The sequence below is a fragment of the Hyaena hyaena genome, unplaced genomic scaffold (assembly GCF_003009895.1).
Source record: "Hyaena hyaena isolate Hyena2069 unplaced genomic scaffold, ASM300989v1 scaffold_21, whole genome shotgun sequence".
NCBI classification, from domain to species: domain Eukaryota; kingdom Metazoa; phylum Chordata; class Mammalia; order Carnivora; family Hyaenidae; genus Hyaena; species Hyaena hyaena.
This window is the reverse complement of record NW_024080653.1, coordinates 5,810,654-5,835,578: the sequence shown is the minus strand read 5'-3', so window position 1 is coordinate 5,835,578 and position 24,925 is coordinate 5,810,654. Positions and strand designations below refer to the sequence as shown.

Genomic DNA, 24,925 nt, shown 5'->3' with positions numbered 1-24,925 from the left:
CCCCCCCCACACACCCACCGCCCCCCCCACACCCACCGCCCTCTACGGGAGGAGCGCCGACCTGCACCACTCACTGCTCTGACAGGAAGACCTTCCTAAGGGCTTCATTCGGGTCTGGTGCCAGTGCCGAGGAGACACTGGCGTCACCTGAGGAACTGCCCGCTGCCCGACCCGGGGGTGGGCGCGCTGCCCCGTCCGATCCGCTGGTGCTTTGCTCTCCGTCTGAGACGCGCCGATTGCGTGGCCTCGGCTGCCTCACCCTCCTGGTTCCTGCGGCGGTTTCCTCTTTTCCCTGCGGTCTCCCCAGCGCTGCTCCCAGCTCAGAGCGGACGTGGGCCGCGCGCCTTTCCTGTGAGAGGCGCGTTGTGCCTGGGGCCCCGACCCTCGTTTGGGATTTGCCAGTACCAGCCAGGACCATTTCGGCGATCTCTCTCTCTCTCTCTCTCTCTCTCTGTCTCTCCTTCCTTCCTTCCTTCCTTCAGCCAGAATTACTATCAAACTTCACTCATTGGGCCCGAGACCCGTGTGGTGGTGGAAGGCTTGCCCCCGGTTAGTGTGCTACCAATGCTTTTGAATTTATTGTTTGTTTTTTTTTTCATTCTATTACCAAAATGTTATAATAACAGATTTGGTTATATGGGTAATTTTTTGTTGGTGGTTTTTGTTATTAGTAACTTTAGGAGTGAAGTGAATTTTGTGTCCCCAAAAAGTAGTACTGCTGATTTTAGTTTTGCTGACCGGACAGTGGTCACTTGCTTAAGAATTCTAGAGTTGCCCTAAAGAAAACAAAAAACAGTAAATAGCCCCGTAAGTACTCTCGTTCATGTTTCTGAGGTTTTGTCGGCGTTCCCTGTATGCTGACCAGGGTGGACCGGTGTTGCTGCTGTGGGGACCACTTCAGGCGCAGCTGCACTGTAACCTCTGCGACCCCCCCTTTCCGAGTGTGCTCTCAGGCCACTTAGGTCCCGTCCACCGTCCCTCTCCCCCAGGCCGACTGAGCCACCCAGGCGCCCCCATTTTAGATTCTTTGGGATGACAGCGGTACTCAAATGTCACTTCTGGATGCCTGCCTTGAATGCCCCTGGCCCTTCTGGAAAGCTCTTGTCGGAGAAGGGGTGCTGTCTGCCCCCAGGGTGACAGGGGCCCTCGGGCCCAGCCTGCCTACCTCCTGTGCTGGCTGCGGGGCCTCAGGCCTGTTGGCTGGGTCAAGGCCCGACACCACGTGTTTTTACGGGATCCACCCCTTCTCTGCCGGGTGACGGGCGCTCGCGGCCCTTGACAGCACCCACCACGCACCCCCGCGGCCCGTGCTTGGCAGACACGTAGGAGCGAGAGGATTTTAGACACTTAGGGCAGTTTGACGAAGGCGTTTTATGCTGTTGAATCTCAGTGTTAAAGAATTGGGCTCGTGTATTACATGTCTTTGGTTCTTTATCTTGTTTTCCTCTAGTGCTTTATTTTTTATCGTGTTTTAGAAAAGTGCCAGACTGTGACGGATTGGAGAGAAACGCGCAAAGGAAGCTGCTCCTGAGAGCCGCCTCGGCCGCGCTCCGCAGCGGGGCATCGGGTGCCGGGCGGCGGCGCGTGGACCGCAGGCCTCGCCCAGCTCCTCAGCTGCCTCGTTCCCCCGGCTGCGGGGTGGGGGAGCTCCTCGTGCGCCCTGCTCGCAGGACCTGGCCCTTGTCGGGGAGCAGACGGTGTCCCGTCTTCCTTCCTCTGTGACCCTGGATGGACCGGCCTGCGCCCTCTGCCGCGGGGCGGGGGCTGGGCACAAAGGGCCCTCCCGGGCCGCGGCCCTTCAGGAAGCGCCCGGAGGTACGCGGGACCCCACAGCTGCTCAGCGGCCCAGAGCGCAGCCGCCGCCCCCCCCCCCCGCCACAGCCGTGCCCCACGCGGGGATCTGCGGCCGCGCCCCCCGCCCCCGCCGCGGCCGCCCCGATGCCGCCGCCCGCGGAGCAGGCCCTGGGCCCGCTGCCGGCGCGCAGGGAGGAGGAGTGGAGGGCGCTGCGGGAGGACTTCGTCTACAACCTGCGGCTGCTGGCCGAGCGCGACCGCGAGCTGGAGCGCTACGACGCCGCGTTCGCCCGCGCGCGGGGCCTCGAGGAGGCGCGCCAGGCGGAGCTGAGCGAGCTGCGGGTGGAGGCGGCCCGGCTGCGGCGGGCGCTGGCGGGCGCGGCCCTGCGGCTGGAGGACCTGCGGCGGCGGCGGCGGCTGGAGCGGGAGGAGCGGCGGCTGGCGCTGGAGCGCGCGCGCAGGTGAGGCGGCGCCGCGGAGACGCGCACCCTTCTGCTCCGCTCACACGTCTGTGTCCTTCCAGTACAAGCTGCCCCCGTTCCTGATGGCCCCAGTCCCCACGCTCCCTGAGCTCGCTTGCGGCAGGCTGACCGGGAGCCCAGCCCGGGTCAGAGGGCCCGGCGGCCGGCCCCCGCCCTGGTCACGGCTGCTCCCCGCTCCCCCCGGGAAGACAGACACGGCAGGCTTCATTTAAAACTCTGCTGTCCCTCCCGATTTCAGGGTGTCTGTGCGTGACGTCACGTTAACACTCGGGGTACGTCTTCCTGGTGTGCGCGCGCGGGAGGGTGTTGCGTGTGAATGCACGTGCGCGCGCGTGTGAGTGTGGGGTGCGCGCGCGGGGGAGGGTGTTGCGTGTGAATGCACGTGCGCGCGCGTGTGAGTGTGGGGTGCGCGCGCGGGGGAGGGTGTTGCGTGTGAATGCACGTGCGCACGCGCGGGAGGGTGTTGCGTGTGAATGCACGTGCGCACGCGCGGGAGGGTGTTGCGTGTGTGTGCACGTGCGCGTGTGCATGAGTGTGTGTGTGCGCACGGTGTGTAGAGTGGTGGGCAGCATCTTGCAGGTCTCTTGTCACTTCATGGGGTTCTGAATAGTGGTTTGTGTTTTTAAATTCTGTTTATCTTGAGAGACAGAATGCGCACGTGTTTGCGAGTGGGGGTGGGGCAGAGAGAAGGAGACAGAACCCCGGGCAGCTCCAGGCACTGTGTGGTCGTTGCGGAGCCTGACACAGGGCTTGCACCCATGAACCCTGAGATCGTGACCCGAGCTGACGTCGAATGCATAACGATGCGACTGAGCCCCCCAGGCAGCCCCTGACTAGCTTCTTGTGCTGTCACACATGTACTTAGAGTACTTGTTAAAACTTATGACAGTAAGGGGAGCATAACTCGCACGGGTGAGGCAAAGGTGGTTGTGGAAAGGAAAAGCCGCCCGAGCCGTCTGCTGTGCTCCCTCCAGGAGAGCTCACTTTCATGCCCGCACGGTGGCGTCCTGCACGAGCTGTGACAACCTGCCGTGGCGCTTTCCCAGCCATCTGGGCAGCTTCTCTTTGTGGCATGCACCGAGCCCTGCCACATCTCTTTAGATGGCTCCCTGGCCCTCTTTGTGGCTTCTGGGCCCGTTCGGTCTGCTTCCGTGGCAGGTTGGGACTGAGGGGAGCTCATAAGCCACCGGCCCGCAGCCCAGCATCTCCCACGACCACACATGGGCACAGCTTCCCGGATCGTGAGAGTGCCCTTTGCAGACCTCCCAGCGCCATGCAGCGTGTGAGCGCGCCCGCCATTTGTGCAGGCGGTGTGGTGCGTGACGATCACACCCCGCGCCGCCTCACCGGGGCCCAGAGGACAGGCTTGCAGAGTTCAGCCACGGCCAGCACCCCCGCAGCGAAGGGGCGCCATAACCGCACCCGCAGGACGGACATTGGCACTTCACGGTTAACAATCACACCGTGATGTTCCTGTAGGGTCCGTGGCAGGTGCTTTTATTTTATTTATTTATTATTTTTTTAATTTTTTTAAATTTATTTCCAGGAGAGAGAGAGAGACAGCGTGAGCAGGGGAGGGTCAGAGAGAGAGGGAGACACAGACTGAACAGGCTCCAGGCTCTGAGCTGGCAGTCAGCACAGAGCCCGACACGGGGCTCGAACCCACGAACCGCGAGATCATGACCTAAGTGAAAGTCAGACGCTTAACCGACTAAGCCCCCCAGGCGCCCCATGTGGCAGGTGCTTTTAACATGGTGTCACGTGGGCCAGCTTGCCGTCCGTGGGCGTACTGATTTTTTCTTGTAACTGTTTTTCAGAGGATTTAAAGCATCCTTACTTATAGTCTTCTACATTTTATTATTATTTTTTATGTTTATTTACTTAATTTGCAAGAGAGAAACATGGGAGGGGCAGAGAAAGAGGGAGAGACAGAGAACCCCCCAAGCAGGTTCCCCACTGTCAGCGCAGAGCCCGATGTGGGGCTTGGTCCCACGAAACGTGAGATCGTGACCTCAGCAGAAAGCAAGAGTCAGTCGCTTAACCGACTGCACCACCCAGGTGCCCCAAGTGCTCTACATTTTAAAGTGTCTCCTCAGGTCATTTATTTGTCTGTTCCTTTTTTTTTTTTTTTCTTTTTGCCAAATCTGGGAAATTTTCTGCCATGGCTTCTGTCAGTACATTTCGGCCCTCCTCTCTTCCTCTATCTGGGACTCAGTGGCACCACCACTCCTCCTTTGTGGCTGTCCCTCGTTCCCTGGGCTCTGCTCATTTTCTCCTGTGTCTCTCGGTTATTTGATGGGGCAATTTCTGTTGTTTTGGTTTCAAGTTCATAGATTCTTGTCTCTATCATGTTCTGTTCACTCGGCCGTTGAGCCGCCCGGTGAACTGTCGGTTATGGTGCCTCTTAGTTCTCAATTCCTGTTGGATTCTTCCTAAGTTTTTCTAAGGCTGAACTAAGCTGCTTGTTGAAGCATTTTAAATAACGGCCGCTTCACAGCCCTTATGAGAGACTCGGACGTCTGCGTCACCTTGGCGTCTGCTCCTGCTGACTGCTCCTTCCCTTCCTGGTCCTCGGTGTGACCAGCGACTTTGGCTTGTGTCCTGGACGCTTTCGGCATCGTGCTGTGCGCCTCCGGACCCCGTCCCAGGCTGCCTGTGCAGGCAGTCACGCTCGCAGTGCGGCCCGGGCCCTCTTGTGTCCGTGCGTGTGTTGACACTGCCTTGTTTGCATAGTGACAAGAACGGGGAGATGGAGCAGCGGCGGGAACAGTATGAACACCTGAAGTGGAGGCTGGAGAGGAAGCTCGAGGAGCTGGACGGCGAACTTGCCCTTCAGAGGCAGGTAGGGCGCCGGGCCCCGGCCCGCCCACCCGGAAACCACATCGCTGCGGGTTTGTTGTGGCCTTCGTGTTGCCCGTGTGGCATCCGTGGGCTCCACGGTGAACTCCTGGGGCAGGTCTCCGTGCCGGGTGGGCCGGAGGGCGCGGCGGGCGTCTGGCCCTCGCCGGTAGAACCCCCAGTGTCTCTCCTCACAAGGGGATAAACGTCGTCCCCTTACTCATGTTAGAAAAAATATTGAAAAGTTAACACTTGAGTTACTCGCTGTAGAAAAGAGCTGGGAACTCACATTGTGGTAACCGTGTGTGTTTGGGGGAAACCGCAGGTGATGAGTCCTAAGTTTCCACGCAGCGCGTCAGCCGGCGGGTCATACTAAACCTGTCACCACACTAAACTCCGCGACACTGAAACTCGGCCTGCACTTCCGGCGGACGCAGCTGCGCTGGGCTTGGCCAAAGAGGACGGTCTCGCTTGTGCCGTGTGGACGCAGGTGCCGGGGTGACAGGCGCCCTGGTCTCCCGAGTGTGTGCTGACCTGACGTCCTCACGGCAGCAGCTGCGTTTATGGAAACGGCTCCACGAAGCTCCTTGTGCTGCTCACAGCAGAGGCACGCGGTTTTGATCAGAACTTCACAGGTGGGCGGCAGCTGCGAAGCGTTGGGCAACCTGCCCAAGGTCCCCTTGATGCCCGGCACAGATGGACCGGAGTCCAGGACGCCTCCAGGGTGTAAACCCTTAGCTGCTCTTCTCCTGCCCTGGGACGGCCGCTGGCGGGGGCAGAACTCCTGTCCCCTCAAGGGTCCTTCTGCTTATGAGACAGGTTAAGAGGAGAAAAGCAAATTTAATAGGCGTATGTATGGGGAATCCACACGCACCTGGAAATTCCAGAGACTGGCAAAATGAGATCTGTCATTCTGAACTAAGGAGAAAGAGCTTTTGAAATCTCCTGCAGAGGACTTCTTTTGGAATTTTCTAGAACCAAAGAACTGTGTCCATTATGAGCAGGTTTGATTTTGGAAACAGCTCAAGTTGTAAGGGCACAAAACAGGGGTTGAGCAGCGGGACGAAGGAAAGCGCAGTTGGGACTTAGCCAGGAGGTGAGGGGGTTTCCTGAGGTACGTCCCCTGGCACTGGGGTCACATCCAGAGGACTTCCTGAAGGGTCCTGGGCGGCCGTGGGGCCGTCCCTGTTAGCAGGCACTCAGCCGCATTCGGAGGCAGTGATGACCCCGGGCCGGGCGGCTGCTGCGACCCAGGCAGGCAGGCTCTCCTGCCGGCCCTACTTCTGGAAGGAAAGAAATGATGTTTCAACTCCTCAGCTTTGGCGTTCCACCCAGGGTGGCCGCTTTGGTAGCCTTTGTCCAGCGTGGTTCTGGAACAGTCTGAGCCAATGTGGCTTGCGGGGAACAGGGTGCCTTTGGTTGAACCCCACTCTGCTGCCCACATCTTACTCTTTCAGTGACTGACTGGGCTCTTACGTGCTCTTGGCTTCATGGTTTCCCACTTCTTGTTTCTGAGGGTCTTTGTGTCCATTGTTGATTTGTCAGAGGTCGAATTGATTCAATGGTGATAATGGTTTTTCTCCTGAAAAAGGAAATACAAGATAAAGAGAACTGAGTGGCTCTGTTTGACTCTTATTATACCTGCAAGTTGTAGGCTGTGGGCTGAAGGGAAGCTTTTTTTTCCTGTGTTGGTTATAGCATCACAGTACTAGAAGCCACCAGAGTAGGAATGATTTATTCATTCATTTAACAAAAAAAACCTTGTTTTAATTTTCTTAGTGTTTCTTTATTTTTGAGAGAGAGGGAGACACAGAATTGGAAACAGGCTCCAGGCTCTGAGCTGCCAGCACAGAGCCCGATGTGGGGCTCGAACCCACGGACCGTGAGATCATGACCTGAGCCCAAGTCAGACGCTTAACCAACCGAGCCACCCAGGCGCCCCAAAACTTATATATATTTTTTTAAACACGAGCCACGTGCTAGGTGTCTTCCAAGGTCTGGAGTTAGGGTGTGAGTACCTGGACCTGCCTGCTGGGTGAGTGATCTGGCCCTCCATGGGGCAAAACGGACACCTGAATGGTACAGTCCCTGCTGGGAGGTCCCAAGGGAGTCACCTGCATGACACAGTGAGGCAGGCTGCGGGGGCTGGCCTCTTTAAACATGAGGTCAGGAAGAGGGCCTGTGAGCAGAAGTCTGCCAGCGGTAAGGGGTCTGGAGGCTGCACTTGGGGGCCCTGGGCAGCCCTTCAGGGTCACGGGGGGCTGACGTGCCGGTGGCCGTGTAGGGCTCACGGGCAGCGGCCCTGGGTAGAGCGCGGATGATGGCAGGTCACGTGGGAGGCGGCTCCCGCACTTCCAGGCCAGCGTGTCGGGCAGGAGGGGACTTTGCACTCTGGAGGTTAGCACTGGGAGGCCACGGGGCGAGAGCTGGCAGCCTGGGGCGTTGCCAAAGAGCAGTTGTAGACCAGGGACCCCGGGCCGAGCCTTCAGTGGGAGGTGGGAGGGCAGGGCCTGTGAGGGCACCAGCAGGAGGGTGGCCGGCGCTGCGCTGCGCGACCCAGCCCCCCGCCCCCGGCCGGCGCTCCGCTGCGCGACCCAGCCCCCCGCACCTGCAGAACTTAGAGCAGAGACCAAATTCTTCGTGGTTGTGTAACATGTTAGGAGAGAACCCCAAATGACTTTTGTATTCTGCTCCCAGTAAGAGAGAATCTCGTTACTTCTTTTTTTTATGATAACGAAATACAATTTAATTATGCTTAACTAAATTATTGTAGAAAATACAAATTCACAATGAAATTATTTAAATATACTGTAAATTAAATAAGAACGTAATGAAACTATTGTTATTCTTTCAGTGTGCCCAGTGGTGGGTGGATTAGCATATTGGGAAATACACCTATTCTGTTTGGGGCAGGGTTTTCCCTCATTGTCTACGTCTTCACTCACGGTGCCCACCTTCCCATGCCCTCCCCATACACAGGCGTCCAGGTAGTCAGTCAGGTGAATTGAACTCAAGAGACTAGATGAGTCTTTCCTGTGGACGTTCACATATTAGAAGAGCTAGAATCTGACCCTCTTCTATCTGTACTTGAGGATTTTCTTTCCTTTCCTAAATGAAAGGTTTTCCTCTCCGTATCTTCTTCCTTTCTTAATTCTCTGTTCTGTAGTTTAAGGAATCTCACGTTACTTCTTATACCTCATTTTGCTTTTCAAAGGATAAAAAGAGTGAAACGTATGCTCTCCGTTGTACTTCTGCGAGTGCCTCCGAGCCCCCCACTCGACCCTCCGAGATCCAGGGATCCAGCGTACGTGTGTCACCGGGAAGGTGTGCGGCTCCCGCCCGCCTCCCCGGGGGAGGGCGTCCCAGGGAGGTGGCAGGTGTGGCCACACCACCGGGCGGGCTTCAGCCTCCTCCCAGGCCCTCCTCTGCATAGCCGAGTCTGTCCAGGTCTCTTCAAGAGCAGGGATCGCTTGGGGTCCTGCTTGCTATGCCGTGTTGCCTGTGTGCTCCTCCGTGGGGATGGGCTTCACGGGCCCGATGTCACCTCTGCTCTCCTCTGACCACAGGGCTGGGTCGGGGGCACTGTGAGGTTTCAGGACAGGAGAGACAAAGACGAACTCCAGTGTTCTGCATCAGCCCAGTCTGCCCCTCCCCCATGTAGCTTCTGTGCCCCCATTCTCCTGAGGACCGAGCATGTCCACACCTCTAGTCCATGGCCAAGTCGACCCTGTGGGGCTCTCTTTTCCTGAGACCATTGGGAATGGACACTAAGAGACTAAAAATGGAGAGAGCTGAGCAATGGAGGGAGGATCTCGGCTGGAGAAGCAGCAGCCCGCAGGGAGGGGCTGTTGGGAACGCAGTGTGGGGAGCTCTGGGCACGTGTGGTCAGGGCAGCCTGGCATCGGCCGCAGGCCTGTGTACGGGGCTGGCCTGGCGTCGGCCGTAGGTCCGTGTACGGGGCTGGCCTGGCGTCGGCCGTAGGTCCGTGTACGGGGCTGGCCTGGCGTCGGCCGCAGGTCCGTGTACGGGGCTGGCCTGGCGTCGGCCGCAGGTCCATGTACGGGGCAGGCACCCCCATGTGTGCAGACGGAGGAGCCAGTGGGCAGGAGCTTGGTGCGCTTCTCTTTAACAGTGTTGAGCTGCCCAGCTGAGGAGCAGGAAGGCAGTGGGTGTGGACCCTGGTGCCTGTGGTGCAGAGCTGACCTTGGGACCCCTGTCCACGCAGGTGCCCCAGTCGGCTCGGTGACTTACACACGGCGCACACACCCGTGTAAGGGCTGAGACGCGCCCTGGCGGTCAGTGAATGGCTCCAGCCCCAGTGACCACAGGTCTGCATCCTGCCGTTACGGGGACTCTGGTTGTTGGGAGAGGCCCCCCCTCACACACATGGAGTCTGCGCCTTGTGCTCTCTATTGTCCGGTTACCTCCATGCAGCGGGGTGCTTCTGAGCCCCGTGCACGCTGTGCTGCACGCTCAGGAGTAGGCTCTGTTCGCTCCGGGTGGGACTGTGCCGTGTAGCTATGCTGCACGGCTCTTCCCTGTGGGTGGACATTTCAGACAGTGCGTCATTTCCAGTTTGAGGCCATTAAGGATAAAGTTGCTGTGGACATTCTTGGCAGGCTTCCATTTATTTGGGTAAATAACTTGGGAGTAGAGTTTCTGGGTTGTGTTGTGTGCTAAGGGCGTATTTAACTTTGTAAGAAATCACCGACCTTTTTTCCAGGACATTTGTGCCATTTTATGTTCCTGCTAGCGCCAGTAGATTAGAATTTCAGCCACTCCACGCCCTTCTCAGCACAGCGTATCGTCAGCCATTTCAGGGGGCGAGTCGTGGTGTCTCGTTGTGGTTTTAATTTTCTTGTCCTCGGTCCAAGTTTATGCATCTTCCCTTGCGTTCATTGGCCATTAATATACCTTTTTTTGTAAAGTATCTGTTCACCTTTTTGCCCTTCTTAAAAGATGGATTATTTGCCATCATGTTACTGATTTTTTAGAGTTCTTTATATATTCTGGAATCAAGTTCTTAGATACATATGTTACAGTTATTTTCTCCCACTTAGGACCTGGCCTTTTCCTTTCCTTAACAGTGTCTTATGAATAGCAGGTGATATAATTTTGACATCATTCCAGTGAGTTTCTTATATTTCTTTTTTTAATATATATTTATTTTTTTTTGAAAGAGAGAGAGCGCAGAGGGGAGGTGGGGGTGGTGGTGTACAGAGGATCTGAAGCGGGTTCTGTGCTCACATCTGGGACATTTGAGAATCGCCAGAAGCATGGCAAAGGAGCTGAGAATAACGGAGAAAATGACCCTGTATAGAACTGAGGTGATTGCTGACTCAGTGCCCTGATGCCCACCATCGTGTGCCCACTTCAGGTGGGAGGCAGCTGGGCAGCCAGCAGGAGGCATCCGGCCCAGGCTGGATGTGCCCACACAGGCGTCTGGCTGTCCTGGCTAGTCTAGAGGTCTGTTGACCAGCCAGTGACCCTGTGACTCCCCCTGCCCTTCAGCCTGTCCGGAGTGGGGTGGGGACAGGTCAGCCACTCCTCATGCTCTGTTGCAGTTTTCAGGGTCTCAGGGTACGTGCTGGGGGCTTCATGTGGTTAGTGCCCCCCAGAGATGGGTTTTACGTCTGAACCCAAGAACAAGATGCGGGGAGGAAGGGCCACTCACAGGTCAAGAAAGAATTCTGACAATCACAAGTGTATTTAAAGAAAGAAATTCAGAATGTAGACCAAAAAAAAGACAAAATCTGGTAGAAAATTTAAGAGACGTGGAGGATAAATCGGATGTTCAGTTCAGTGATCGCATTCCAGAAACACCGTGGAAAACCAGAGCGAGGCCATTGAGAAGAGCCAGTCGCTTCTCAGCGCAGGCCCTTGAGAACACAAGGCCTCCAGAGCAGCGAGCGGGACGCGTTTCAGAGGCATCTGGAAACCCACAGAGGGGACACTGGACACAGAGCCTGCCCCGCCTCCCAGCGGCGGCTTGGACAGCAGACGGCTGCGCGCTCGGGCGGGGAGACGCCTGCAGATGCCAGGCTCCAGGGGAGTCTCCGGGGAGCAGCTCTGGGCCTGGCCGGAGGCCGGGGGCGCCACTTGCAGTCGCCTCCGTTCCCTTCCAAGTTCAAAACGGTGGGAACCAAGAGATTGGAGCTGGAGAAGGCGGGGGGGGGGCTGAGTTGGCAGCCTCCTGCTCCCCGGGGGCCCTGCTGGGCCGTGGGCCTGGGCCAGGCTGGGGCTGCCTGCAGAGCGGCGGAGGCCGGAGCCCTGGCGAGAGCATGCGGACCCTGGGCCGGAGCGTCGAGCCTGCAGAGCGAGGCTCACGTTGCCCGGGGGGACAGCACTGGGGGGGCAGAGGGGACAGAGTGGCGCGAGGGGAAGGGAGGGGCACGGCAGCCCCACGTCCAGAAGCAGCCTCCGAACCAGGCTCACAGCGCTCTGCTGCTGCACAGGGAACGCTCGCATCTCATGACGACAAGGCCGTGTTTTCAATTCAGCCTGTGGGGGAGCCTGGGAGAGTGGAGGTGGCCTCCTTACAGAGCAGGCTCAGGGCCTGAGGTCACCACGTTGGGCGGTGGGTGACAGGGCTGCCCATCCTGGCGAGGAGCCAGCAGAGAGCTCTGGACGCAGGCGGGGACACAGTGGCGTGGGTGTGCCACGTGGAGGTGGCCGGAGCCACCCGGAAAGCGGTCAGCAGCGCCGCTCCCGTGCAGGGGCAGGGTGAGCGCGCCGAGGTCCCCGTCCCAAGCCCCCAGCGGGTCTCCGTCTGTGTGCCCCCAGGACAGGCTCAGCGGCTCAACAGGTGCCGGGCCGACACTGGTGGCACCGTGTGGACGAGTAGACGGATCGCGCCCGTCGAGGCAAACTGACGCCATGGGCCCGCAGAGGCGGTTTATGCAGGCGTGACAGGCCATGTCTCCAGTGCCGGCGTGGCGCCTCTGCCGCCAGGGGGGATGTCCGCGGCCTGCCGGCTTCGAGCCCGCCTGCGTGGCGCCTGGCGGTGGCCGTGGTCTCTGCTCGGGTGCCGCCGCCTCTTCTCACCGCGAGTCCTTCCGTTACAGGAGCTGCTGCAGGAGTTTGAGTCCGAGATGCGGAAGAGGGAGCAGGAGTTCCGCCTGCGGGCCGACTGCATGAGCCGCGAGGTCCTGACGCTCGAGCTCAAGGTGCGGTGGCCGCGGGCCGTGACAGCTCCGCCTCTGCCGCGAGGTGCCACTCGCTCGGGAGCAGGGAGGCCGCCTCTGGGCCGGGTGGTGGGGCGATGCGACAGGCGGGCTGCTGCCACGGTTCTGGTTGCCCCTGCCTGGGGAGGTGTGCCCCCACCCAGGGTAAGCTGCCCCCCGGCCCCCAAGGGACACCCCGCCACCCACCTGTGTGCTCCGTGAGCTCAGCTGGGCCTGCGGGGGGTGGAGCTTATCCACTTAGGGCAGAGGAGGCCCGGCCAGCGTTGGGGCCCATGTGTGGCTTGGGCCCCTGGCCGGGGTGCTGGCCACCCTTCGTGAACATGGGCAGCCAGGTGCTGCCGGGGCGCCCGAGGGGCATGCGGGCCCCACCTTTGGCATGGACGCAGGGCCAGCCCTGAGGGAGTGGGAGGTGGTACAGGAAGCAGGGGTTCCCCCCAGCCCAAGGCTGTCACCCGGTGGGTTACACCCGCAAGGGCATTCAGCAGGTGCCAGAGAGAGAGCCCCTGCCGTAGCACTCAGTGAGGGCCTCCCCAGGCCGCCAGCCTCCCCACGGTGCTGTTAGGCCCTGAGAACCCTGGCAGTTGTGCGTGGCTGTGTCTGTGCCACGCAGGCCACAGCCCAGCCTCGCCTTCTGGCACAGACACCAGTTCTTCCCTGTGTGCCAGCCGTGCCCTCCTAGGTACCCGCCAGGCCCCTCTGCATGGGTGCCCTGCCCCCAGTCCTGGAAGAGCCCACAGGGACCCTCACGAGGCTGCTTGGCAACTTCTGAGAGTTGGGACAGGACAGCAGGCAGCACCAGGGGTCCCCGCCCTGGGCTCCACGGTGGGACTGGGCACGTGCACACTGCATGCCTGCCGCACCTCCACCTGCCCTGCGAGGCCCTTACACAGGCGCAGCTGGTACACGCCTACAGCTGATCTGGGCGCCGCAGTCGTCGCCAGCGCCCACAGTTACGGCTGAGGAAACCGAGGCCCTGAAATGTTATTTTAAGTTGGCGCGTGTGGGCAGCCACGGCCTTACCTCTCCACCTGTGTGTTTGATTAAGTATTTAATATTCACAGGGGAGCCAGGAAACTGGGTGGAATCAGCGCTGTGCTGGTGGGCTGCGTGCCCGCCCAGGCCGCACCCCTCCCCTGCGCGTCCACCGCGTGCACCCCGCGTGCCCGCCCAGGCCGCACCCCTCCCCTGCACGTCCACCGCGCGCACCCTGCGTGCCCGCCCAGGCCGCACTCCCCACCTGCACTTTCACTGCAGGCGTCTCACGTGTGAGCACAGCCTCGCAGTTTTGTTGCCTCTTGGATTGTAGGTTTTCTTCTCTTTCCTCAGTTTGTTCCAGTTTCAGCTTCATTTTGAATTCTTTCTCCTTCGAAGGTGAAATTTCGGGACGAGGAGGTTGCGGCGCTGAAGGAGGCTGTGGCACAGGCCGCGGGGTCGCTGCAGAGCGCCGAGGCCGCGAACTCGGAGCTGCGGGACCGGCTTCACCTCAGCGAGCAGGAGCTCAGGGACCTGGCGGCCGCCAAGGACGCCCGGTGTGGAGCCGCACCTGCCCCTCGGGCCGGGTGGCGGGGCCCCCCTGCTTTTCCCTGAGCCGACGTTTTCTCCGTTTCAGGATAAAAGACTTAGAAAGCAGACTTCACTCCGAGCAGCTCTCCAGGAAGAAGGAGGAGGACGTGTTCAGGAGGAAGTGAGTGTTCGCCGCCTGGGGGGGGTCCTGGCACAGGCTCCCATCAGCCCGGGCGCCTGGCCTGTGCTCTCGCTGCTGCGGGTCGGCTTCCGTAGGCTGCCTGCTCGGGGGGTGTTCTCAGTGGCGCTTAGGCTTTTTGGCGTTTCGCAGCCTTTGAACTTCACAGTTGTGTTAACAGCGCTAACGTTAGATTGCGAAAACAAATCTCACTGAGCGATGAGGTCGTCTCTCGCTTTTGTCGTGGTCGTACGCTCTCCGGGTTCTCAGGAGACCGTCTTCCTGCTGAACCGCTGGTCTCCTACCTCGCTGTGGGCAGCGCGCCCCTCGCTGCTGGTGTCGGGGTCGCTCGGTGGGTAGACGGCGCACCCCCGGGGCAGCAGCCCTGGGGAAGCGCTTGGCGGCCACCCAGGCCGAGGCGTGTGAGGCCAGCAGGGTGAGGCGGGCGCGCGGAAGGCACAAGGCAGGCTCCCGGGGGAGGGCCGGTGTGGGCGAGCGCCTGTCCTTGGGAGCAGCCCGGGCCTGACTGGGGGGCCCCCAGAGAGCCTGAGAGGCCAGTGTGTGGCCGGCCGGCCAGCTGCTACAGGACATCCTCCCTTTTCCTCTTCCGGAGAAGCAGCAGGTGACTGTGTACAAAGCAGGCGTGTGACGATCGGGAAGCTGGTCGGGAGCGAGAGCGCGGGGGGCTGCGGAGGAAGGGCGACCTGGGGCCACCTTGTGGCCGTGGTGTTTGTGCAGCTCGTGCACACGGGGGAGAAAAGCTTTACAGCTTGTTTACTGCAGTTTCACCCCTAGTTAGACCTGAGCCTTCCAGGCTGCCGTACAGACACCGTCGACCTGTGCCCGCCCCGGCCCAGCACGCACGAGCCAGAGGCCCGGCCCCGTGTTCACACTCCTGCTGGGGGCATGTGAGCGCCACACGCACAGCAGAACGTGGCCTCACGTGAACCCGTAGGCTGGTGGTGCCAGGACCGTCCCTTAGTCTGCTGTGGCCACTGGCCTTTGGAAGAATCTGGCACTCTCAGACTCTCTCTTTTTTTTTTTTTAATGTTTCTTATTTATTTTTGAGAGAGAGAGAGAGACAGCATGAGCAAGGGAAGGTCAGGAGACACAGACTCCAAAGACAGGCTCCGGGCTCTGAGCTGTCAGCACAGAGCCCAACGTGGGGCTCGAACCCACGAACCGCGAGATTGTGACCTGAGCTGAAGTCGGACGCCCAACCGACTGAGCCACCTGGGTGCCCCTCTCAGACTCTTTTTAATCACAAAATGAAATAATTTAAAAAAATGAATATAATCAGGGCGCCTGGGTGGCTCAGTCGGTTAAGCGTCCAACTTTCGCTTAGGTCATGATCTCGGGGTTTGTGGGTTCGAGCCCCGCGTCGGGCTCTGTGCTGACTGCCAGCTCAGAGCCTGGAGCCAGTTTCAGAGTCTGTATCTCCCCCTCTCTCTGACCCTCCCCTGCTCACGCTGTCTCTCTCTCTCTCTCCTAGAAATAAATTAAAAAAAATTTTTTTTAAATAAAAAAATTAAAAAATGAATATAATTAAAAATTTTTTAAATTTATTTTTGAGAGAGATAGAGAGTACAAGTAAGGGAGGGGCAGAGAGGGGGCAGGAGGAGATGCAGAATGTAAAGCAGCTCCAGGCTCTGAGCTGTCAGCACAGAGCCCGATGCGGTGACTCGAACCCATAAACTGTGAGATCACGACCTGAGCAGAAGTTGGACGCTCTGCTGACTGAGCCCCTCGGGCGCCCCTGATTTTTAGCATATCAGAAACGTCAGCATAGAGGTAAAACTGTTCAGGAGTGGTTAGCTCCCTCTGTGGAGTGTGCGGCTCTTGGGTTGTGAGTCCAAGCCCCACGTTGGGGGGTAGAGATTACTTTAAAATAAAATCTCTCTTAAAAAGGGGGGGAAAAGTAAAACTGTTTGGTTACTCTTTAAAATGTATGTAAACATCCCCTACCATTGATTGAAAAGTGCGGGAAGGTGAATGTGAAGGAGCCTTCCTTACAGCTTTCCTTTCTCTTCTGCCCTTACGCCTGAGGACCTTCATCTGAATATAGTGTAATTTTTGCACTTCAGAAATTTGAACTCAGTCACCTCTAAGAACAATAGGTAGATTATGTAAACTAAAAACAATGAAATTGGCTGGAGTCACAAGGCTCTAGGTGTTTAGAAAGAGTTCTAAATGAAGTTCTTATGATAGTTATTAGTACATACTTCACAGAACAATATAATACACCATAAAATTCAGTGACCATCACCTGTAAAGTCTCCTCAGGAATGGCCCTGTTACGAGGCAAGACGGCCCCCACTTCCGCTGTGAGCAGCTGTGTGGGGCTGGCCGCCTTGTCGCGCTCACGGGCAGCAGGGGGCTCCTCTGCCGCGTCTCCGGGGCTCTGAACACCTTCCAGTTACGTGCCCCGATCAACCTGCTGGCTTCCGTCCGGAATGGTGTCGTGCCCTGTGTCTGCCGCTCATGTGGCAGTGCCCCCAAGCCTGTGCTGGCCACGGTGTCTGAGCACGGTCAGCAGCACCGTCCACGTTCTCCGTTTCCAGAAGTTTAGATAAGAGGCTTTTTTAAGACCGACTCCGTGACTGTTCCACACACCAGGTGTCTTTCCACTTGGTGACATTTTGTCTGGGAAGCTGGGATGTTGTGACTTGAGAGCACGTTTGCCAACATGATATTTACGCAGTAAGATGGCTTTTATTTTGCTGCACGCTTTTCCATTTCTGTCTAAAACCTGAAGCCTGCAGATTTAGGGAAAATGGTCACCAGGCCACCTGCGCGGCCAAGCCCGCCGTGTCCGTGGAGCCATCAGCCGGGCGGGTTGCTCTGCGGTGTCTCTTCCTTTTTCAGTTCGAGTAAGTGAACTTGTCTCTGTTTGGAGGAGTGTCGTGGAAACACAGAATTACAGGACTCGAAAACGCCCTTCCGCCGTGCACACGAGCACAAGTCCGCGCTAGCACACTCGGCGCGTTTTAAAGCGTGTTGTCGGCCCAGGGGCTCAGAGCTCACACCGATGCTGTGCGTGGGGACTTGCCGTGTGCTGATGCGCTGTCGTGAGCGGCAGACGGAGCCGCGGTGACGAGGCAGGCGCTCCCACCCTGGAGCCCGGTGTTTGCCTTCAGAGTGGCGCCCCCACGCATCGCAGTTGGGAAGTGACTCCGTTCGTGTCACCAGCCGTCACGGTTGGGCTTTCGTGGTTTGGTGGAGAGAAGGGCACGTGCTGCCAGGAACGAGGAGGCGCGGCGGCCGGTGTGTGTCCCGGCTCTGCCGATAGAAGGTAGAAAATACCGAACAGGTCGCAAGACGGGTAAGATGAGGCTTGACTGTGATTAGAATGAAAAGTACATAATGTGACTCGATTGGGAAAGGCTTCCCCGTCCCACTGGAAGATGCTGATGGAATCCAAAGCCACGTGGAATTCTATTTCTAGAGCCTTTAACTTTTTACTGAAACCAAATAGAGTAAAAGCATAGAAAGTGCTGAGCATGGTCAGTCAGATGTGCACACGGCACCTGCCAGTTTGGTGTGGGGTCAAGACGGGCGTCTGCTCTGGAGATGGAATTCCGGTAAGTTTGGCGTCTCCGGCGAGACGGAGAACCGGCCGCCACGTCACAGGGAAGGCGTCCGGACGGCCGCGTCCTGCCTTCGGGGGCTGGTGGGACAGCCGGTGAGGGCGGTGGTAAGGCTGCTTTGCCCGAGCTCCGGCTTCCGGGGTCTGTCTTCTGGGGGTGCTGAGCTCCAGAGGCGGGCCAGGGGCCTGGCATCTGAGAGCCGCTCGGGCAGAGTGCACCCCGGGGGGTGTCCGCACACGGCCGGGGGGCAGGAGCACCACAGCCTCGGGTACGGGGTGCGAGGGGGAGCGAGGAGGCCGCGGGCCAGGTCACCCGCCTGTGTTTCAGGCATGAGGCGCTGGACCGCCACGCCAGGGAGAGGGACGCGGTGCTGGCGGCTGTGAAGGACGCCCACGCGGAGCAGCTGCGGGCGCTGGAGGCCAGGGCGCTGGAGCTGCAGGCCCACGTCGAGAGCCTGGAGCTGCAGCTCCGCAGGGCAGAGTGGAGGCAGGCCGAGGCCTTGAAGAGCAAGGACGCCGCCGTGGACAAGTGAGTGGGCGGGCCTGGCGCCCCGGAGCCCCCTGGTCCTTTTCCTCCGTCTCGTTTTGCCCTTTTTTTTTTTTTCTTTTAGTTGCGTCATTGCTGTGTGTGCGTAGACATATGCAGTTATTGTGGTAAAACACAACACAACTTTTTGTGAGCGACACGGCAGGCCACACAGGCAGGGCCGCCTCCCGGGGCCCACAGTTAAGGCACAAAGAGACGGGGGAGTTCTTTAACCGAACGTGTCCAGGATACTGTCGTGTTGCGTGACGTTAACAAGCAATCGGTATAAAAACTAATCCTCTTTTGCCTGAAAAAAATTATTACTGAGACATTTTGTATTTTTTTGGTGCTAAATTTTGAAGCCACATCTCAATTCAGACCAGTCACGTGCTCGGGAGCCGTGCGTGGCCCGCGGCCCCGTGTTGACCAGCACCGGCCCGAGCGCTTGACTGCGGGCGTCCCGGAGCTGGAGGGCGGGTCCTCACGTTCTCCAGAGGCCGGCCTCCCGGAGCTGGGCTGCGCTGGGCACGCTGGGGCAGGAGCCAGGACCTCGGCCGGGGACAAGCAAAGCCTTTACGCAGTACCCACAGCCAGTATGCAGGTAACTGTGGGCGTTCGCTGGAAACCGAGAGGAGATAAAAATGTGGTTGCTGAGTTCTGGCGACTTCTCCTGCGGTTGGGAAGGCCTGACACGCACGCTGACTCGGTAGGAGCAGCGTCCGGGGGAGGAAGAGGAAGACCGTACAGCACGTCCCCCGTCATGGTGTTCGAGGCCGGGGCCGGGGCCTTCCAGGCTGGACGGCTGCTCTGTTTCCCGCCTGGAGAGTCAGAAGAAGCCTCAGTGACAGACCTCCCTGCTGGCTGGTGTCCTTTGCTCCTTAGAATAAGGTTGCTGACGAGTGAGTGATGAGGTCACACCTTGGAAATCCAGATCAGGTCCCAGGTGGTCTGTGTCCATCCAGCTTCTCGGTGACCGTGGACGACAGTGCAGCCGGAGGAGATGCTGCACGTCCCCCATCACCTCAGACACTCGGTGCTGGGTGGCACGGCCGGCCGGGGCCCAGATCCCGCGGGGGTGCGCACGCCTGCACTCATCGCCCGTCCGCCACGCAGCACCAGAGCGGGGGCGCCCCCCAGAGCCCGGCCCCGGGGCCGAGTCCTCTCCCGTCACCTGCACGGTGTCTTAACTGGTTTCCAACTTTCCCAGCCCTTCGTGATGTTAGGCCATCTTATCTTAGGTAGGAGACCAGTGTGAGTTTGTACAGATTGTACTAGAAGTGATTTGTGTAACGTATGTGAAGAAAACCGGTCTTCCTGTGGCAAGAGTAATGCCGGGAGCACTCTGCTTGTCTGGCTTTCTCACTCCTCTGAGAGCATCCGTGACTCCAGACATTCTGTGCTGTTTCCGGGCAGGTTAGCGGTTCAGCCGCAAGAGCCTGATGTCCTCTGGTCAGCCTCGGTTTCCCCGGAGGTGCGGGTCTGTGCCTTCTCCCGGAAGGATGGGGAGGGACGCGGGCCAGGGCCGCGAATGGGGTGAACGCGCAGCGGCCTTTTGTGCAAGACTGCCGCTTCCCTGGTCAGTGTCCCGAGTGTCTTCTCTCACGTCTTTCTTTTTGGGAAATTTATCCAAGTTTAGGGATTCTCCCAGGTGGTGTGGGGGTTTCTGTACAACCTCATTTTACTGTTCAGTTTGAAAACCTGTGGCGAGGGTGCCCGTGTGGAGGGGCTGCACGCGGCGTGGCCCAGGTGAGCCGCATGGCACCACCTCAAGACTACAGGCTCTGCCAGCCTCTGCGGCTCACCTCTCCTTGCGCGTCTGGCACGGACCCGGCATGTCCTGCGTGCTTGGTCGACACCTGGGTGGGTGGGAAGGATGGTGGGTATGTCTTGAGTGGGACCATTTCCTGACCCGGGCAAGGAGCTCTCCACCCTGACGTGAAGCCGCGGGTGTGGAAGAGACTTGGTGTACAGCGTGCCCTTTGAGGGCCGCACGCGTGTGTCAGCATGTGAGCTTAGGGCGTTGTGTACGAGAAAGCTTGAGCGAGCGAGCCAGTGAGATCCACACCCGCGTTCACACAGCTTCCCTCCTTTGCGCAGACTCCGTGAAGACGCGTCGGCTCTGCAGTCTGGCTGGGATGCCCAGACCGCTCGGCTGTCCAAGGACCTGGTCTCCAAGGACCTTCAGATTCAGGCGCTGCAGGAAGAGGCTGTGGAGCTCAAGGCACAGCTGGCCAGGTGCCAGCAGGACGTCGGAAGGTGACCGCCCCCGGGACGTCCCCGAGATGCATCTCACCGCGCGCCCCGTAGGGGCTGGGTGCTGTTCTAGGTGCTAAGGGTACTGGGGGGGACAGGGTCCAGGCCCTGGCCTCACATCCTGCCGAGGGAAAAAGACGAGAAACTGGGAAGAGAAGGAGAGTGTCTGGGCGTGAGAAGGGAGAGCAAGCGGGATGGGCTGATGGCGGGTGGCCCCCGGAGGCCTTTCCCTGGGGGTGGTGTCGGGTCTGGAGCGAGTGCCACGGCGGCACCCCTGCTGCCGGATCCTGCGCCGGGAGGATGCCTTCGTGTGTCCCGCCCCGTCACCGTCTCCTCCCGTCTGACGGGGGAGCGCTCGAGTGAGGGTCGCATTCTCTTTCTTGAGGAATAGTTTAGATACGATGAAATGTACTCGTTGCAGGCGTGCGGTCAGTCAGTGCTGACCGGCACGGGCACCTGTCGTCAGGGCATGCGGCTGTGCCACCGCCTGGTGCCCTCACGCCTCGCAGCCGCCGCCCGCCCGTCCCTGCCCCGCCCGCGATTCCGTCTAAATGGAGTCGTGCAGCGTAGGCGCTTTGCATCTGCCTTCCCGTAATACTTATTTGGACATTTATTGCAGGTTTTCTATTGTTCTGCCTCAGTTTGGGGAATCTGTGTCTTTCAGTGAGTTTGTCCGTTTTATCTAATTGTTGACTTTATTGGCATAAAATTGTTTACAGGGTTTGCGTATCGTGTCTCTGACCTGTGCAGAGTCTGTGGTAACGTCCTCTCTGGTTCTTGATCAGTCAGGTTGGAGGTGTATCAGTTGTATCAGTCTTTCCTCTTTTAAGTCTATTTATTTATTTTGAGAGAGAGACAGCACGAAAGGGGGAGCGGCAGAGAGAGAGGGAGACAGAGAATCCCAAGCAGGCTCCATGCTGTCAGCGCAGAGCCCGATGCGGGTCTTGAACCCACGAACTGTGAGATCGTGACCTGGCTGAGATCAAGAGCTGGACCCTCAACCGACCCAGCTCCCGAGGTGCTCCCGTCACCAAGTCTTTTATTAATGCATTTGCATTTGGGGTTGTTGTGGCTTCTTCTATTTTATTTTATATATTTGAGTAATCCCTGCACCCTGCGTGGGGCTCAAACTCCTGACCCCGATGCCAGGAGCCGCACACATTTCTGACTGAGCCACCCAGGCGCCCCACCAATATTTATTTCTGATGCTCTTCGTTCTTAGGGGCAGCTGGGTGGCTCAGTGGGTTAAGCGTCCGACTCTTGGCTTCAGCTCAGGCCGTGGTCTCGTGGTGTGTGAGTTTGAGCCCCACGTTGGGCCCTGTGCTGACAGCACCAGTCCTGCTTGGGAGTCTCCCTCTCTCCCGTCTCTCTTTGCTCCTCCCCTGCTCGCGTGCTCTCCCTCAAAAAAATTAAAAATTAAAAAAAAAACAGCAAAATTTAAAAAAATCAAGTTCAAAGTTTCCACAAGGTGTAATCTTTTTTTAGCCCCCCGAAGGTCCTTTGCGCAGCCCTGCACTCAGCCGTTTGTCCGCAGTTCTTTGCCTTTATCTTCCTGAAGCGTGTATTCACTCGAGGGAAAACTCCAAGCCGGTGGTGTGTTTTCCCGTGGCTTGTTCCCTCCTGGGGCTCACCGAGCGTTTCTCAGGAGGGTTCCTCAGGCACGTTCCTCCACACGTATTGTGCCTTTTTCCCCGTTTCCCGTTTTTCCCTCCATCGCTGGCTTGTGGTGATTGGACTGTTGGTGTAAACGGGTGAGGTTGTGCGCGTGCGTGTCCTGCCGCTGTCTCCACAGGCCCGTCTCTGCCCCCCCTTCTCCCGGGAGCCCCAGCACCCCCCCCCCCAGTCGGGGCCCTTCTCGCTGAGGCGTCTCATCTGCCTACTAAGGCTGAGAGGTTCTCCTTTTAGACATTTGTTTTCACCTTTCTCCTCCTCACGCGTGTGGTTGCTTCTTGTCCCGGAGCGTATTCACCGTGCGCTCCGCTCCCGCCCCTCTTGTTTCTGGGTTGTTCTCCTAGGGCCTCTCGCGGGCCCTGCTGGGTCCGGACGCAGGGCCCTTTGTGCCAAGTGCCTTCGCTCGTGCCCTTCCTCTTGCACGCGCTGCCCTCCGTTCCGGCTGCGGCCGATGCCCGCGCAGTCTGCACACGGCGCCCTCAGGTCCTGGCCGTCTGGGCCTCGCGGCACGCGGCCACCTCTGCAGGGCCGGTGGGAGCCCCCCTCCAGCCGGCAGGACGGGGTCCTCTAGGGCCTCACCAGACAGGAGCGCCCGTCCCCTCGCGCTCACGGCCCGGCCACGCTCGGGAGACGTGTGCAGACCCCACCGCGTGTGGCGGGCGAGAAGGACGCGCGGCCCCGGTTGCACAGGGTTTCCTCCTGTGTCTCCTCCGCCAGGGCCTCTGCAGACCCGCTGTCCCGTGGACGTGGGCTGCCGGCTCCCGGGGACTGTCCCTGACCGTGTGGCCTGTGTTCTCTGTCCTGCACGCGCCCCGAGCTCTTCGGGCTCACTCTCCGCAGCTGCCAGACTCTCGCACCGTCTCTGGCGCAACCAGTTTTCTTACTATTTCTCAAGTCTGTTAGTTTCTTCCCTTCCCTCCTTACAAACGGGTTCTTCTCTTTCCGGGGTTTGATCTTCCGCGGTGCTGGTTTCCTCGGTTCCCCGGCGTCCCTGCCGTCTGCACCGCTCAGACCCTGAGCCTGCCCGCCTGCGCCACTTCTCCACGGCCACACGGCAGGGACTCGTCCGGGCTGCTGTTTTGTGGGCCTGTCGCGTGTCAGCAAGGGCGCGCCAACGCGGGCTGGCCCGGCGGGAGCACCCCCTGCACCCGCCACCTGCGACACACCCTTGCTTTTCACACGCAAGGGGACCGCCCTCAGGAGGACCCGGTCCCCACAGGTACAAGCAGCAGCTGCTGGTGGCGGTGGAGCGGGAGCAGTGCCTGCAGCGCGACAAGGTGCAGCTGGAGCTCGACTGGCGCCACCGCTGTGACTGCGTCGAGAGGGACCACCACCGCGCGTCCGAGGACCTGCTGCAGGCTCTGACCGCCGCACGGGACCAGGTCCATGCCCTGCGTGGCCCTCACGCTCCCTCTTGCGCCGCGGCACCCGGGAGGCTCTGGGCTCCCGAACCCCAGCAAGCAGTTTGACTTATAGCGAAATTACAGCTGTGGAAGTTGTCCGTGTCCCGCCCCCCAGCCATTTCCCCCGATCGTTTTAGAGACGGCGAGTGCGCGTGGGCAGGGAAGGCGCAGAGGGAGGGAGGGAGAGAGAGTCCCGAGCGGGTTTGAACCCGAGAACCGTGAGATCATGACTTGAGCTGAAATCAAGAGTCAGTCACTCAACTGACTGACCACCCAGGCGCCCCAGAGTGTTCCATTTTTTGTTGCGTTAGCTGTTTCCCATGAGTGCTAGGCAGCTCCCTGCACCCTGTGCTCAGGGGACCGGGCAGAAAGGGCCACACCCCGAGCCTGATGCTGCCGATGAGCCAGCCCCGGCTGCCGCCTGGTCCTGGGCCACAGGGCTGCTCACTCACGTGCCTGCTCTCTGCTTCTGGGCGGGGCCCTGAAGGCTGGCACCACTGCCTTGAGACTCTTCCAACATAAACCGAGTCCCACATCACCCCCTCCAGGTTGCTGCCAAGCTACAGGAGACAGAGCGGACGCTGTGTGACCAGGAGGTGGTGCTGAAGGCCTTGACCCTCGAGAGAGACCAGGCCGTGCAGGCGTTGAGGACACGCGGGTTCCTTCCGGAGAAGGAGGTGCAGGTCAGCACAGCCGTCCTTCACCCTGAGCCTTGCCTGGGAACGCCCTTCCCCCAGCCCAGTCCTGGAGCCCCCCCCCCCCGGCCTCCAAAGTCTCCACTGTGTCCGCACAACGAGGGCCAGTCTGATACCTGAAGGAGCTGAGGTGACTCTGGACTTAGACTCTTCTTTGTATTCTTAGCACTTGAAATCTTAGACCCCACACTCAGACATCACACCACGCAGACAGTGTGAAGTTGCCCTCGTGTTTTACCCCCAGAGCTGTCACGGCGGGTTGCTGTGTGCCGCCAGCGTGGTGCTGCTTGAGTGCCCGCCCGTGCCGGGTCTGCCTGAGAACCTCGTCTGAGGCCCTGGGTCCTCTGACGCTGAGGCTGGTGCCGCAGCCCCGAGACGCAGGGACGCTGCCTCACAGTGTGGAAGGAGTGGAGCTGGGCTCCGAGCCCGGGTGCCCAAGGGCCGTGGTCGGGGGATGGGCGGCGAGAGCAGGAGGGGCTGCCGGTGGGGGGAGACCTTTCCAAGCCCGAGAAGAGTTCTTGTTTCTTGTTTCATGTGCAGGAAATGCATTAATGTTAAGGGCACAGGTCAGTGAGTTCGACGTGAATGGGCCCATGGGCCCCGCCCTCTAGCAAGATGGAGAGCGTGTCCATCACCCCGGAAAGTCCCTTCCCGATGGTCCCCCTCCCCACCCCAAAAGCAGCAGCTGCTCAGATTTCTAGCTTGTCACAGGGACGCAGGTGGGCAGGGTTTACTCCAAGACGGCGCAGTGGCCACATGTCCGTAGACCCAGCTCCTAACCAGCGTTAAGATATTTGTAATTTGGGGCACCC

At 59.3% G+C, this 24,925-nt stretch overlaps 1 protein-coding gene and 1 long non-coding RNA gene across 6 annotated transcripts in view; one reads left to right on the top strand and one right to left on the bottom strand.

Moving 5' to 3' along the window:
• CCDC57 (coiled-coil domain containing 57) overlaps window positions 1-24,925 on the top strand; it is a 93,550-nt gene that overhangs the window by 9,193 nt on the left and 59,432 nt on the right. For 2 of the 5 annotated variants that reach the window (XM_039226218.1, XM_039226217.1), the window contains exons 1-8: window positions 4,949-5,118; window positions 12,179-12,280; window positions 13,670-13,827; window positions 13,908-13,982; window positions 17,894-18,094; window positions 20,189-20,347; window positions 23,235-23,397; window positions 23,967-24,101. In XM_039226218.1, coding sequence (XP_039082149.1) covers window positions 5,026-5,118; window positions 12,179-12,280; window positions 13,670-13,827; window positions 13,908-13,982; window positions 17,894-18,094; window positions 20,189-20,347; window positions 23,235-23,397; window positions 23,967-24,101 — 1,086 coding nt within the window. In that variant the 5' untranslated portion in view covers window positions 4,949-5,025. Of the gene's footprint in view, window positions 1-4,948; window positions 5,119-12,178; window positions 12,281-13,669; window positions 13,828-13,907; window positions 13,983-15,911; window positions 17,561-17,893; window positions 18,095-20,188; window positions 20,348-23,234; window positions 23,398-23,966; window positions 24,102-24,925 lie in introns of those variants that run through there. The other 3 variants (XM_039226220.1, XM_039226219.1, XM_039226221.1) reach the window with 3 other exon arrangements.
• Window positions 4,416-13,673, bottom strand: LOC120228086. The gene is made up of 2 exons (XR_005527406.1): window positions 13,536-13,673; window positions 4,416-6,696 (listed from the first exon to the last, which is right to left on the bottom strand). It is a non-coding gene; the product is annotated as an uncharacterized LOC120228086 (long non-coding RNA).